This window comes from Periplaneta americana, chromosome 11 (genome assembly GCF_040183065.1).
Source record: "Periplaneta americana isolate PAMFEO1 chromosome 11, P.americana_PAMFEO1_priV1, whole genome shotgun sequence".
Lineage (NCBI taxonomy): Eukaryota > Metazoa > Arthropoda > Insecta > Blattodea > Blattidae > Periplaneta > Periplaneta americana.
The window spans coordinates 176,247,581-176,261,908 of record NC_091127.1 but is presented as its reverse complement, the minus strand read 5'-3'; the positions used below and the strand labels follow the sequence as shown (position 1 = coordinate 176,261,908).

The following is a 14,328-nucleotide window of genomic DNA, read 5'->3' as shown; positions in this document are numbered from 1 at the left end:
CCACCTCTTGAAAAGATAAATCCGAGGCTTATTTGAAGGATTCGTAACAAGTTTTTTTTTACGGTGATGGGTTGTTAGCCCTTCGCCCAACCCCGAAGCTGGAGGACCACCCCTGACTGTTCACGACTGCTTATTCAATATATTCGCAGCTACCCTCCATATCTGGAGGCCGTCTCCTCGATCCGCAACCTGAGGACGCGCCATGCCGTGGTGATAGGGACCCACAATACAAGAAAGTCTTATCATACATATTCCGAAATTCCTTTTGTTCGCGGATGGTGGAACATAATCTGGTGACGCTCATCAACTTGTGTCATTTCGCACGATCAGCTAGCTGTGTGGTACGTCAGAGGGTGGGCAAGGAGGTGCCGCATAATGGAAGCGGCGCGGTGACCTTACGATTTGGCCTTTGATGAATAAGTGGTCGGTCTGGAGGCAGGCGGCCCCCCACTCCAGATGCTCGCTGAGCGCGACCAGAGGCTCGCAGTTCGCACGGCTCGCGCCATGGTGCAAGTCAGCAGGTGTAGTGTTCTTCTGCAGCTGGCAACGGCGGCCTTCCTCGGCCCCGCCGTATCGGCCAAGATCCCCTGGTGGAACATCAAGATCGCCCAGGAGCAGGGGTAAGTCAAGGCCACTGAGTTCCAATTTCAAATCATCATCATCATCATCATCATCATCATCATCATCATCATCATCATCATCATCATCATCATCATCATCATCATCAACGTCGTCGGCGGGATGCGAATATCCCAGTGTAGGGTCTTAGGACTCATTCCTAGAATCAAAGTTTTAGGCCCGGTTGCAGAAACATTGATCAAATATGATTGGCGATCAAGGAGAGTTTGATTGGTCATCAGTTCTATTGCTGTTGCGGAAAGAACAATCAGTATTTGATCGGAGATCAGTCTTCCATCAGATTTGATCAAAAGATTTTTGCTGGTTAAGTGACTAATCACTGATCAAGTACAGGGACATCATTTTATTTTTACTAAAGTTTTTAATATTAACCTGGCTATACCTTTAGAGAACCGGAAACACCGCTCGCTTCCTCCTTCCACGACTGCAGTTCGATGATACCGGCGTAAAACACAAACAAATTACTTTACTAGGTATAGGAGGGAAGAAAAGTACTTAATCCATTTACGTAAATTAGGAAATATCGCGATTTTGAGTTCGATAATTTTCATTAGGTTTTTGTTTAATCAAAATGCAGTACAGTATTAAGAATAAGTGTTTTTACTCACGAACTGAGCTATTCTTGCGAACGTATTCATTATGCAGTGTATATTATACTGTCTACAGCACATTAGCGTACAATATAGAGAATGAAGTTCAATTGAAAAATAATCATAACATGGATATTTAAACACATTTTTGAAAATAGTGGCCGTTCATTTCGATACAGGCTTCAGTTCTTTTGTTCATATTATCGCACTATAGACTATTGCATCTAATTCCAATTGCCAGTTTCGTCCTTCGTACTAGTAACTCATGTTGAAATAATTCTGTACCTACTCTATAAAAGAGTACCTTATGTACTGTAAATTCAATCTTCACTTCTGCCCGACCCGCACAGATAAATTACTCAGACATGCTATCTACTGTCCGTCCAAGTGGTTATGCCGCAGGATCGTAGAAAGGGGGGAAATCACGTGACAGTTAATTACTTAACGAGGCCCTTTTATTTAAGTTATTTTAAACAGTTGTATAATATTACGTAAACGTCCAATTCCTAACAGAAATTAATGTTTTCAGAAAAGAGCTAAGACAGCCCTGCTTTTACAGAGGGGCGTGCAGAAGCAGGTGGGGGAAATCGGGATGCGACGTAGGCAAACGGATAGTACCTGTGCGAAAATATGATTCAATATTGAAAGTTCTTTCGTCACTGGAAAACGCGAACATATTTCTGGAACGTACTATACTCAATAACTCAGTTTACTGTTTACTTTACGCGGCCTTGATTCTGTCTGAAGAACAGTTGAAACTTCATTAGTAGAAGGGATGGGAGTGAAGTACATTCAAAAACTCAGAAACAATAAAAATTGAAGTAAAAATAAAATGATGTCCCTCTATTTATGTTGCTCTCTTTATAGTGCAGTTACTGTAACGTATATAGTAAATAGTTACAGCGTAACAATATTGTTTTTGACATAATGGATTCTTCTGATGAAGAAATTTTAGAATGAAGGAAATATTATTAAGAAGAAGGCATTTCCGTGATAGACATGAATTGTTTTTATGCATAATGACAGAGAATTTGAGCAAAGATTTAGGTTAAGTAAGGATTCGTGTGTTTTGTTACTTTCAAAAATTGAAACAAATATATGTAGACAGACAAATCGAAACCTTCCACTTTGTCCTATGAACAAAGTTCTAATAACGCTGAGATTTTATGCTGTTAGAATTTTCAGACAGTCTTGGGTGATCATGTTGGGGTCCACAAATCAACTAGGCCTATTTGCCGAGTAGTTAGGAATGTTACGTATGAAATTACTTTGTTATCGCAGGATCTCATAAAGTCCTCAACCTCAGACAGGGAACGATTTGAAATCCAGAGAGAATTTTCGGCCATGTCAGAATTTCCAAGAATAATTGGTTGTATAGACTGCTCACATCCCTATCCAATCACCTGGTTGAAATGATGCCGAACTTTATCGAAATAGAAAAGGTTTCTATGAATGTACAGCCAATATGTAGCCTACACCATAATTGAAATTGTGGAATGTTGTAGCCCCTTGGCAGGGATTCTACACACGACAACACAATATTTTTAATGATTATGTTACGAGCTCAATTTGTAAACAGAGAGATGGGAAATGGAATTCTTTTGGGCTATGGAGGCTATACATGTTCCAATTTCTTGTTGAATGCCCTAGCAAATCCCACAACAGAAGCCCTCTCAGCTTTTTTGTTTGCTTCATTTTTTTCACTATATTGTAGTCTATATACAAATAGAATCCGCCTGTTTCCTTTCTACAAAAAGCAACAAAACAGCAAAGCATTCACTTGTTTTCCTAGTCACCGCCCACTTGATGCATTCGTTTCGCGATTTTTAAAGAGCATCAAATTGGCTGTGGTTGCTAAATATCGCTGTTGTCAAATGCATTTCTTTCTCAAATCAGCAATTAGTAAATTGAGAAAAGTTGATTGGAGATTCACGTTTGTGCAACGCAGTGAACAATCAAATAAATCGGACAACTGATTGGTGATCAGGGACGATTTGATTTGCGTTTCTGCAACCGGACTTAAAACTGTCTGACCGTGCTAGTCTTTCATGATTATTTAACGTCAACCTTATTATAATATACTAGACTTTTCTCAGTAATATAATATAACAGTAATCTGTTACTAATACAAGTATAGAAGATAAAGGTAAAGGTCATTATCGCATTATAAGTCTACCGGTGTGGAGTAACGGTTAGCGCGTCTGACTGTGAAACGAGCGGGCCCGGGTTAAAATCCTTGTTGGGACAAGTTACCTGGTTTGTTTTTTTCCGGAGTTTTCCTCAACCAATTGAAGCAGAATTGCTGGGTAACTATCGGCGTTCGACCTAGAACTCATTTCGCCATCACTAATTCTCATATCATTATCCATACCATAGCCCGGGTTAAGTTCACGGTGCAGCGTGCTGTACTTGCACAAGATCGCGGCCGTTCGACTACCCAATCATTCACAGAATAGGGGTGGTAAGCAGTGCAAGCCTTCGGGTCCCTCCTTCGTACGAGAGAGATCACATAATAATAATAATAATAATAATAATAATAATAATAATAATAATAATAATAATAATACTAATACTAATAATAATAATAACACTAATACTAATAATAATAATAATAATACTAATAACAACAATAATAATAATGATAATAATAATAAAATAATAATAATAATAATAATAATAATAATGATAATAATAATAACAATGATAATAATAACAATAATGATAATAATAACAATAACAATGATAGTAATAATAATAATAATAATGATAATGATAATAATAATAACAACAATAATGATTATACTTACTTACAAATGGCTTTTAAGGAACCCGAAGATTCATTGCCGCCCTCACATAAGCCCGCCATCGGTCCCTATCCTGTGCAAGATTAATGCAGTCTCTATCATCATACCCCACCTCCCTCAAATCCATTTTAATATTATCCTCCCATCTACGTCTCGGCATCCCTAAAGGTCTTTTTCCCTCCGATCTCCCAACTAACACTCTATATGCATTTCTGGATTCGCCCGTACGTGCTACATGCCCTGCCCATCTCAAACGTCTGGATTTAATGTTCCTAATTATGTCAGGTGAAGAATACAATGCGTGCAGTTCTGTGTTGTGTAACTTTCTCCATTCTCCTGTAACTTCATCCCGCTTAGCCCCAAATATTTTCCTAAGCACCTTATTCTCAAACACCCTTAACCTATTTTCCTCTTTCAGAGTGAGAGTCCAAGTTTCACAACCATACAGAAGAACCGGTAATATAACTGTTTTATAAATTCTAACTTTCAGATTTTTGGACAGCAGACTGGATGATAAGAGCATTATTATCATTAATAATAATATTGTACGAAAAAGAAATATAAAAATTGGAGATTTATCCTTCGAAAGGGTGGAAAAATTCAAATATCTTGGAGCAACAGTAACAAATATAAATGACACTCGGGAGGAAATTAAAGACAGAATAAATATGGGAAATGCGTGTTATTATTCGGTTGAGAAGCTTTTATCATCTAGTCTGCTGTCAAAAAATCTGAAAGTTAGAATATATAAAACAGTTATATTACCGGTTGTTCTGTATGGTTGTGAAACTTGGACTCTCACTCTGAGAGAGGAACATAGGTTAAGGGTGTTTGAGAATCAGGTGCTTAGGAAAATATTTGGGGCTAAGCGGGATGAAGTTACAGGAGAATGAAGAAAGTTACACAACGCAGAACTGCACACATTGTATTCTTCACCTGACATAATTAGGAACATTAAATCCAGACGTTTGAGATGGGTAGGCCATGTAGCACGTATGGGCGAATCCAGAAATGCATATAGAGTGTTAGTTGGAAGACCAGAGGGAAAAAGACCTTTGGGGAGGCCGAGACGTAGATGGGAGGATAATATTAAAATGTATTTGAGGGAGGTGGGATATGATGATAGAGACTGGATTAATCTTGCACAGGATAGGGACCGATGGCGGGCTTATGTGAGGGCGGCAATGAACCTCCGGGTTCCTTAAAAGCCAGTAAGTAAGTAAGTAAGTAAGTAAGTAAGTAAGTAATAATAATAATAATAATAATAATAATAATAATAATAATAATAATAATAATAATAATAATAATAATAATGTAATCCCTTCACATGACATAAAGGCACTTGGGTACATGGAGGTAGAGCCCCATACTTTCTTGACCTCGGCACTAGAATGAGGTGGTGTGGTCGGCACTGCATTTCGACCGCCTTTCACCCCCGGGGAAGAACCAGTACTCAACTTGATAAAAGGCTGAGTGAACCTCGTGGCCGTTCTGGAAGTTGGGCAATGAGAAAATGCCGTCACCACCGGGGATCGAACTGTAGCCAGTTTAGCAGTAGGCGTACTAAACATTCACATAGTGGTACTCTATGGTTTCGTGGTAAGGATAGTAAAAACTTAAGACAACAGAGGGCAAATGCAAGAAGAGAGAAAGATCTGGTCTCAATGGAAAGCGCTGATCTTCAACTTCGCTGGGTTTAAAGTTGCAAGCGATGCGAGTGAAGTCAGCTCAGAGGAAGAAGCAGATAAATAATCACCGTGACATCACCGTGAGTTGTTTGAGGTTTGGTCCTTTACGTTCTCAATAATTCAAGATCTGTTTGTTGTAACATTTTTGTTTCATGCATACGGACTTCTTGGAATGGCGTTGCTGACCACGAGTTCTGAAAATTCATCAAGTCTTAAGGCCCATTCACAATGAAAATTAAACATAACCGTAACATAAACACAGAAGTTTGCGCCCAGGCTACCAAATGGGATCATTCACAATGATTCACATAAACACTGACATTAACATTACCGTAAGACGTTAACATGAAAGTTTGCAAACTCCAAACTTTCATGCTTATCCTTACGTGATTTGCAAACAGAACACAATCGTGGAGCGCTGAAGTATACGACAGAATATGAGGAAATGGCGTCGTTGTTATGTTTCCATGGTTACCAAGTATGTTTGCTGTTATGTTTATGTGTCACATCGTGAATGATGGTATGACTTCTTGATTTTATCGTAACGTTTATATTCTTAAGTTAACGCTTACGTTACGTTTAATTTTCATTGTGAATGAGCCTTTACACTTCAGTGGTATGTTATGGCCTTCATTCACCTTTTTTAGAGGTCCCACTTGACCTCTACAACCATGGTAAGATCAATTTTGGCACTTGAAGACAGATAAAATTTAACAGCGTTAATGTGAACTTTCTCCATTGTCTTCTCTACCATTCTTTGCTGACTTTTAATGTTCCTACTTCCGCTCTCTTTCATTCTCCTCTTTTATTCTGAAATATTTATGTTTTCATTCAATTATCCTTTTTCGTATTCCTCTCCCATCTTATTACCCTCCCCTTTCTTGCTGTTCCTCCCTCTTTTCTGCCTAATTTTTGAATCCTTACTATTTCTTCTCTTTCCTAGTATACTAATTTATATTATCATTTTATAAATTCCTCTTCTTACTTCTGTTCCTATTTGTTTTCACCTTCTTTCTTTTATTCTTCTGTAATGTGACAATGATTTATAGTCCGTGTTAGCATTCAGTTTATTGTATCGTTTGTGTTTTTTTTTAAATTTTTTATAAGGGCGCAAATAGGCATAATAGCTGCTTTTTAAACCCCACTAACTAACTTTTCTTCTTATGCTCCATTATATTCTTCCTCTTGCTTTTCCCATATACCAGAATACTAATTTATATTATCATTTTATAAATTCCTCTTCTTACTTCTGTTCATATTTGTTTTCACCTTCTTTCTTTTATTCTTCTGTAATGTGACAATGATTTATAGTCCGTGTTAGCATTCAGTTTATTGTATCGTTTGTGTTTTGTTTTTTTTAAGAATTTTTGATAAGGGCGCAAATAGGCATAATAGCTGCTTTTTAAACCCCACTAACTAACTTTTCTTCTTATGCTCCATTATATTCTTCCTCTTGCTTTTCCCATATACCAAAATAAATAAATAAATAAATAAATAAATAAATAAATAAATAAATAAATAAATAAATAAATAAATAAATAAATAAATAAATAAATAAATAAATAAATAAATAAATAAATAAATAGATAGACAGATAGATAGATAGATAGATAACTAAAGAAATAAGTAAATAAATAAATAAGTAAATAAATAAATAAGTAAGTAAATAAATAAGTAAATAAATAAATAAGTAAATAAATAAGTAAATAAGTAAATAAATAAATAAGTAAATAAATAAGTAAATAAATATATAAATAAATAAATAAGTAAATAAATAAGTAAATAAATAAATAAGTAAATAAATAAATAAGTAAATAAATAAGTAAATAAATAAATAAGTAAATAAATAAATAAGTAAATAAATAAGTAAATAAATAAATAAGTAAATAAATAAGTAAATAAATAAATAAGTAAATAAATAAATAAGTAAGTAAATAAATAAGTAAATAAATAAATAAGTAAATAAATAAGTAAATAAATAAATAAGTAAATAAATAAATAAGTAAATAAATAAATAAGTAAATAAATAAGTAAATAAATAAATAAGTAAATAAATAAATAAATAAATAATACTCCTTTATCTGTCTGAGAATCTCTATGTTTAAGGAGATGGTTCAATGTTCTCTTCTCCATAAAACTGTTTAGTATTCGCACTATCAAATCAGTTGTAAATCTCTCAAAGCACATCGTGTACTGATAGTTTATCGAGACACAACATATACATTTTGAAATATGGTACTGCAATGCGCGCTTGTACACAAGCTGCAGTAAATGCCTACGATATCTATTTTATAAGATTGTGTAGGTGAAGACATGAATTGACTTTCGAAAGAGAACAATAAAAGTCACTAGTAAGTCTGGTAAAAATTACAATGCAAAACGAGAGGTTATAGCAAGCCTTGGTTTGCCACAGTCCCCACTACGATAACTTTAGCACCAATACAACCAATTATACTTTGTAAATCATCACTACCACTATCACGATCATCATAATGCTTACTTACTTACTGGCTTTTAAGGAACCTGGAGGTTCATTGCCGCCCTCACATAAGCCCGCCATTGGTCCCTATCCTGAGCAAGATTAACCCATTTTCTGTCATACCCCACCTCCCTCAAATCCATTTTAATATTATCTTCCCATCTACGTCTCGGCCTCCTTAAAGGTCTTTTTCCCTCCGGCCTCCCAACTAACACTCTATATGCATTTCTGGATTCGCCCATACGTGCTACATGCCCTGCCCATCTCAAACGTCTGGATTTAATGTTCCTAATTATGTCAGGTGAAGAATACAATGCGTACAGTTCTGTGTTGTGTAACTTTCTCCATTCTCCTGTAACTTTATCCCTCTTAGCCCCAAATATTTTCCTAAGCACCTTATTCTCAAACACCCTTAACTTATGTTCCTCTCTCAAAGTGAGAGTCCAAGTTTCACAACCATAAAGAACAACCGGTAATATAACTGTTTTATAAATTCTAACTTTCAGACTTTCTCAACCGAATAATAACAGGCATTTCCCATATTTGTTCTGTGTTTAATTTCCTCCCGACTATCATTTATATTTGTTACTGTTGCTCCCAGGTATTTTAATTTTTCCATCTCTTCAAAGGATCTGAAAAGAGGCTACTGTTATAAAATGATGGATTTAAGGGGACACTATGGTGAAATAATGCTGAAAAATTCAGAAAATCCATTTTTTTTATGATCGTGAATGAGTTGAGGGATAGGTTTTTTTGTTTTTTCAGTTTTTCCTAATGCTGTTTTCTCAACTTCAGATTTTAAGAAGTTACTTACTTACTTACTTACTGGCTTTTAAGGAACCCGGAGGTTCATTGCCGCCCTCACATAAGCCCGTCATCGGTCCCTATCCTGAGCAAGATTAATCCAGTCTCTATCATCATATCCCACCTCCCTCAAATCCATTTTAATATTATCTTCCCATCTACGTCTCGGCCTCCCTAAAGGTCTTTTTCCCTCCGGCCTCCCAACTAACACTCTATATGCATTTCTGGATTCGCCCATACGTGCTACATGCCATGCCCATCTCAAACGTCTGGATTTAATGTTCCTAATTATGTCAGGTGAAGAATACAATGCGTGCAGTTCTGCGTTGTGTAACTTTCTCCATTCTCCTGTAACTGCATCCTTCTTAATGCTTACCATCATCGTAAACACAATTAGTATCGACATTACTATAATCACCATTACCATTATCATCAATATATTAAATAAATCACCAATACAACTGTTATTAATAGTCATTATTATTACAACTACACCCGTCAGCACATTCATAATCACTATCATCATCAACACTATCATCACAAACATTCCTATCAAATCCATCACAACTGAAACCATCATTATATCATCATTAGAACTACTACTACTACGTCCATATACCTTCATAATTACCATAACAGCCACTATCACCACTATAAAAATAACCATTTGCACCATCATATCTACAGTGCTCGGGAAAAGTGACGTAAGTCAGTTTCCACAAACCTTTTCTGATAATTTATTGAAAACTTACACTGGTTTATGTCGATTTGATTTTTTTCTGTATGAATTATTGTAATGGGAGAAATACTTGTGTATTTTTTCCAAGCGAGCAGATGTTCCGTAAGTTGTCAATAAATTATCAAAAAAGCTTTGTGGAAACTGACTTGTGTCACTTTTCCCAAGCACTATCGCAATCATTGTCATCATTATCACCAGCAATACAGGCCGCTGACTTAGCTCAGTCGGTAGAGGCGCTTGCCTGATCGAGCATGGGTTCGATTCCCGCTTGAGCTCTTTACCTGGTTGAATTTTTCCGAGATTTTTTCCAACCGTAAGGCGCATACCAGGTAATCTAGGCGAATCCTCGGCCTCATCTCGCCAGTTACCTCCTCACTATCATCAATTTCAACGACCCTAAATAACCTAGTAGTTGGTACAGCGTCGTTAAATAACCAACTAAAAACCCAACAATGTCATCATGAATGAAGCGTTTTGTTGCCCGATTGTACGTACTGTTTGCAAACATTAGGAATTACGAGTTTTCTGAGAAAGTTTTCAGTGCGACATAAAACGTCTGATATCTTCTTCTAGTAGGCCTATTCAAGGTTAATTAACCGATTTTTAAATGTGATCACGTCTATCGAAGTGTTATTTGGTACAATCTTGCACTAACATTATGAAACCATTTTCAAGGTAATCCAAGTTCATTTTATAGAATGATAAACGCCTATTTTTGTTACATAGGCTGACCCGCTTTACATATATGTCAGAGAAGTTGCCGAATAGACAATTGGTCGTGTGTGACACCTTTGTTCCAGGTAGCCTATAGTAAGTACAGTTTGTATGCAATATTGCCTCATTCCTCTCCCTCAGTATGAAGACTAATTTTATAATCTTCATCTTCAATAGCATTACTTAAATTTATGGTCTCAGTACAGCTAGCTCTCGCCAATCAGTCCCAAAGAGCTTTTTTCTTTCTTTTTCAATTTATTACTCCGAATACGCGATCCGGAGGAAGAAACGAGTGCCTGACTAAAGGAAATATAATTTTAACTTTATCGATATTTCAGCTGCTTCAGTAAGTGACCACTTACAGCGCATTCCTATCAGCGTTGTGTTTTGTTTTGTGTTCTTGCTCACTGTATCCAAGATTTCAATCACTATTATTTGGGAGAAATAACAACAGTTATTAATATTTGAACAACAGTTGCTGAACCATGAAAATGGATGAACAGCTCACTGCATTGTAGAGGAATGCTGGGTAATGGAATCCTACAACTGATTCATTCTAATGATCAAGCTGCGGATTTTTAGGCACTAAAAACAGTTGAAAGAGGCAGGTAAAATAGGCATTCAAAATTCTAAAATAGACATTTAAAAAGGCACTAACAATTTCTAATTCTTAATGGCTAACACGACCATAGCGTAGCATTATACATTAGTTTCTATAGGAATGTCATTATGGCAGTGAATAACTAAATATTCGTCCAAATGTTGTAATGGGAACTGATGTTTATTGTTTGTCTGTAAGAATGTTCTTAAACTGGGAGAAACTCCCTTCCACTTCACATGAAGTGATGGGGCAATACTTCAGGGATCCAATCTCAGTTGGGGATCAAACCAGTGGGAACGCAGTAATGTCAATGCATTTTCCAATCAGTGCTTCTGATGACTTCTGCCTTGGCATATCTCCACGGTATATTCCATGTACTACAGCAGAAAACTCAACTCCATGCTCAATTCACAAACTCACAAAACGGATACAAGGTTTAAAACAGCTACCCTAGTCAACTACCACAATGATTCATGCGGCTTTCGAAATACATTTTTTCTTATTGGTTGATTTTAAATTATTCGATTTCTCCGCGCTCTGGTGGCAGTAAAACGTAGCACACAGAATTATCGGTAGTTCTATATCACTTCCCTCTGCTAGATAAAAAAGAAACAAATTACAGATTCAAAAAATACCGATTGAATGGTCAGTAAATTCAAGTATAATATATAATACGGATATTTAGGCAACTTTTAGGCATTTATAAGCAAATAGGCATTTACTAGTGAAATAGGCAATTATAGGCACTAGGCCTATTATAAAAATTGGAGATTTATCCTTCGAAGGGGTGGAAAAATTCAAATATCTTGGAGCAACAGTAACAAATATAAATGACACTCGGGAGGAAATTAAACGCAGAATAAATATGGGAAATGCGTGTTATTATTCGGTTGAGAAGCTTTTATCATCCAGTCTGCTGTCAAAAAATCTGAAAGTTAGAATTTATAAAACAGTTATATTACCGGTTGTTCTGTGTGGTTGTGAAACTTGGACTCTCACTCTGAGAGAGGAACATAGGTTAAGGGTGTTTGAGAATAAGGTGCTTAGGAAAATATTTGGGGCTAAGCGGGATGAAGTTACAGGAGAATGGAGAAAGTTACGCAACGCAGAACTGCAGGCATTATATTCTTCACCTGACATAATTAGGAACATTAAATCCACACGTTTGAGATGGGCAAGACATGTAGCACGTATGGGCGAATCCAGAAATGCATATAGAGTGTTAGTTGGGAGACCGGAGGGAAAAAGACCTTAGGGGAGGCCGAGACGTAGATGGGAGGATAATATTAAAATGGATTTGAGGGAGGTGGGATATGATGATAGAGAATGGGTTAATCTTGCACAGTATAGGGACCAATGGCGGGCTTATGTGAGGGCGGCAATGAACCTGCGGGTTCCTTAAAAGCCATTTGTAAGTAAGTAAGTAAGTAAGGCCTATAGAATTCGCTTATAATACTCGCAATGTCTTAAAATGGATATGTAACCTAAAATCTTCCGCCTTCAGATTAAGGATTAAAATAGGCATATAGGCATAAATCCGCAGCTTAATAATGATTATATCAGATGTAGGCGACATCTGACTCAATTGTAACCTGCCCTTCCATGTCAGAATGGCTAAACACATGCTGCGGTCTTACTAATAGTAACTATTATACAGACGTTTGACTGCCTTATACTTAACAGCACATTCATAAGTCGTGTGTAAGTTCCTGGTCCCGCGCCGTGGCGTCGTGGTCTAAGGCATCCTGCTTTGGACTCGCGTTACGGAATGCGAGCTGGTTCGAGTCCTCATGGGGGAAGACATTTTCTCATGAAATTTCGGCCAGTGTATGGGACCGGTGCCCACCCAGCATCGTGATACACTTGGGAAGCTACGATAGGTAGCGAAATCCGGTTACGAATGCCAGCTATAACGGCTGGAGGGATCATCGTGCTAACCACACGAAGAGAATTTGGCGCTTTAGGTTAGATATAAAATGATATTCATTCATTCTTTAATACTATTCTGCCCCAAGGTAGCTTCTTCACTGTAAACGCAGCATTATTTAATCTTTCCTATTTTCAGCCTTCCTCTTAGTCTCCGCATATGATCCATATATCTTAATGTTGTCTATCATCTGATATCTTCTGCTGCCCCGAACTTTCTCTCGTTCACCATTATTTACAGTGCATCCTTCAGTAGGCAGTTTCTTTTCATCCAGTGATAAAATAAATTCATTTTTCTTTTTTTGATCAGTTTCAACATCATTCTTTCTTCTTCCTCTCTTTTTAACATGGCTTCATTTTTATTGTCTGTCTACTACACACGCTCCATTCTTCTCTATATCCAGATTTCAAATGCTTCTATTCGCTTCTCTTCATTTTTTCGTAGTATCAATGTTTCTGATCCAAACAATGCCACACTCCACACAAAGCCTTAACTAGTCTCTTCCTTAGTTCTTTTAATATTGCTACATATATTTTTGTTGTCTGTTGTCAAAAAATCTGAAAGTTAGAATTTATAAAACAGTTATATTACCGGTTGTTCTGTATGGCTGTGAAACTTGGACTCTCATTTTGAGAGAGGAACATAGGTTAAGAGTGTTTGAGAATGAGGTGCTTAGAAAAATATTTGGGGCTAAGAGGGATGAAGTTGCAGGAGAATGGAGAAACTTACATAACACAGTACTGCACGCATTGTATTCTTCACCTGACATAATTAGGAACATTAAATCCAGACGTTTGAGATGGGCAGGGCATGTAGCACGTATGGGCAAATCCAGAAATGCATATAGAGTGTTAGTTGGGAGGCCTGAGGGAAAAAGACCTTTGGGGAGGCCGAGACGTAGATAGGAAGATAATATTAAAATGGATTTGAGGGAGGTGGGATATGATGATGGAGACTGGTTTAAACTTGCACAGGATAGGGACCAATGGCGGGCTTATGTGAGGGCGGCAATGAACCTCCGGGTTCCTTGAAAGTCAGTAAATAAGTAAGTACATATATTGTTGTACATGTTTACACTGATTTGAATATTTTTAATCATAATACTCCAATTTATTATTCGTATTTTTTTGTATATTCATCATCAGCATTTGTGAAATCTATACTAATAATAAATCTGTAGCCGAAATTTTTCTGGTAATTTTCGATTTTCCAAAAATAATTGGTCCTAACATATGTAATTGACCACCCTGAAACCAAAAATCGCTTTTTTGAAATTTTTGTTTGTATGTCTGTCTGTCTGTCTGTCTGTCTGGATGTTTGTTACCTTTTCACGCGATAATGGC

At 36.6% G+C, this 14,328-nt stretch overlaps 1 protein-coding gene across 1 annotated transcript in view; it reads left to right on the top strand.

The window, feature by feature from the left end:
- Positions 1 to 441: 441 nt before the first annotated feature.
- Positions 442 to 14,328, top strand: part of LOC138709626 (transforming growth factor-beta-induced protein ig-h3-like) — a 168,192-nt gene continuing 154,305 nt past the window's right edge. Inside the window, exon 1 of the mRNA XM_069840530.1 lies at positions 442 to 620. Within this exon, the coding sequence (XP_069696631.1) occupies positions 457 to 620 (164 nt within the window). The 5' untranslated portion in view covers positions 442 to 456. The remainder of the gene's footprint in view (positions 621 to 14,328) is intronic.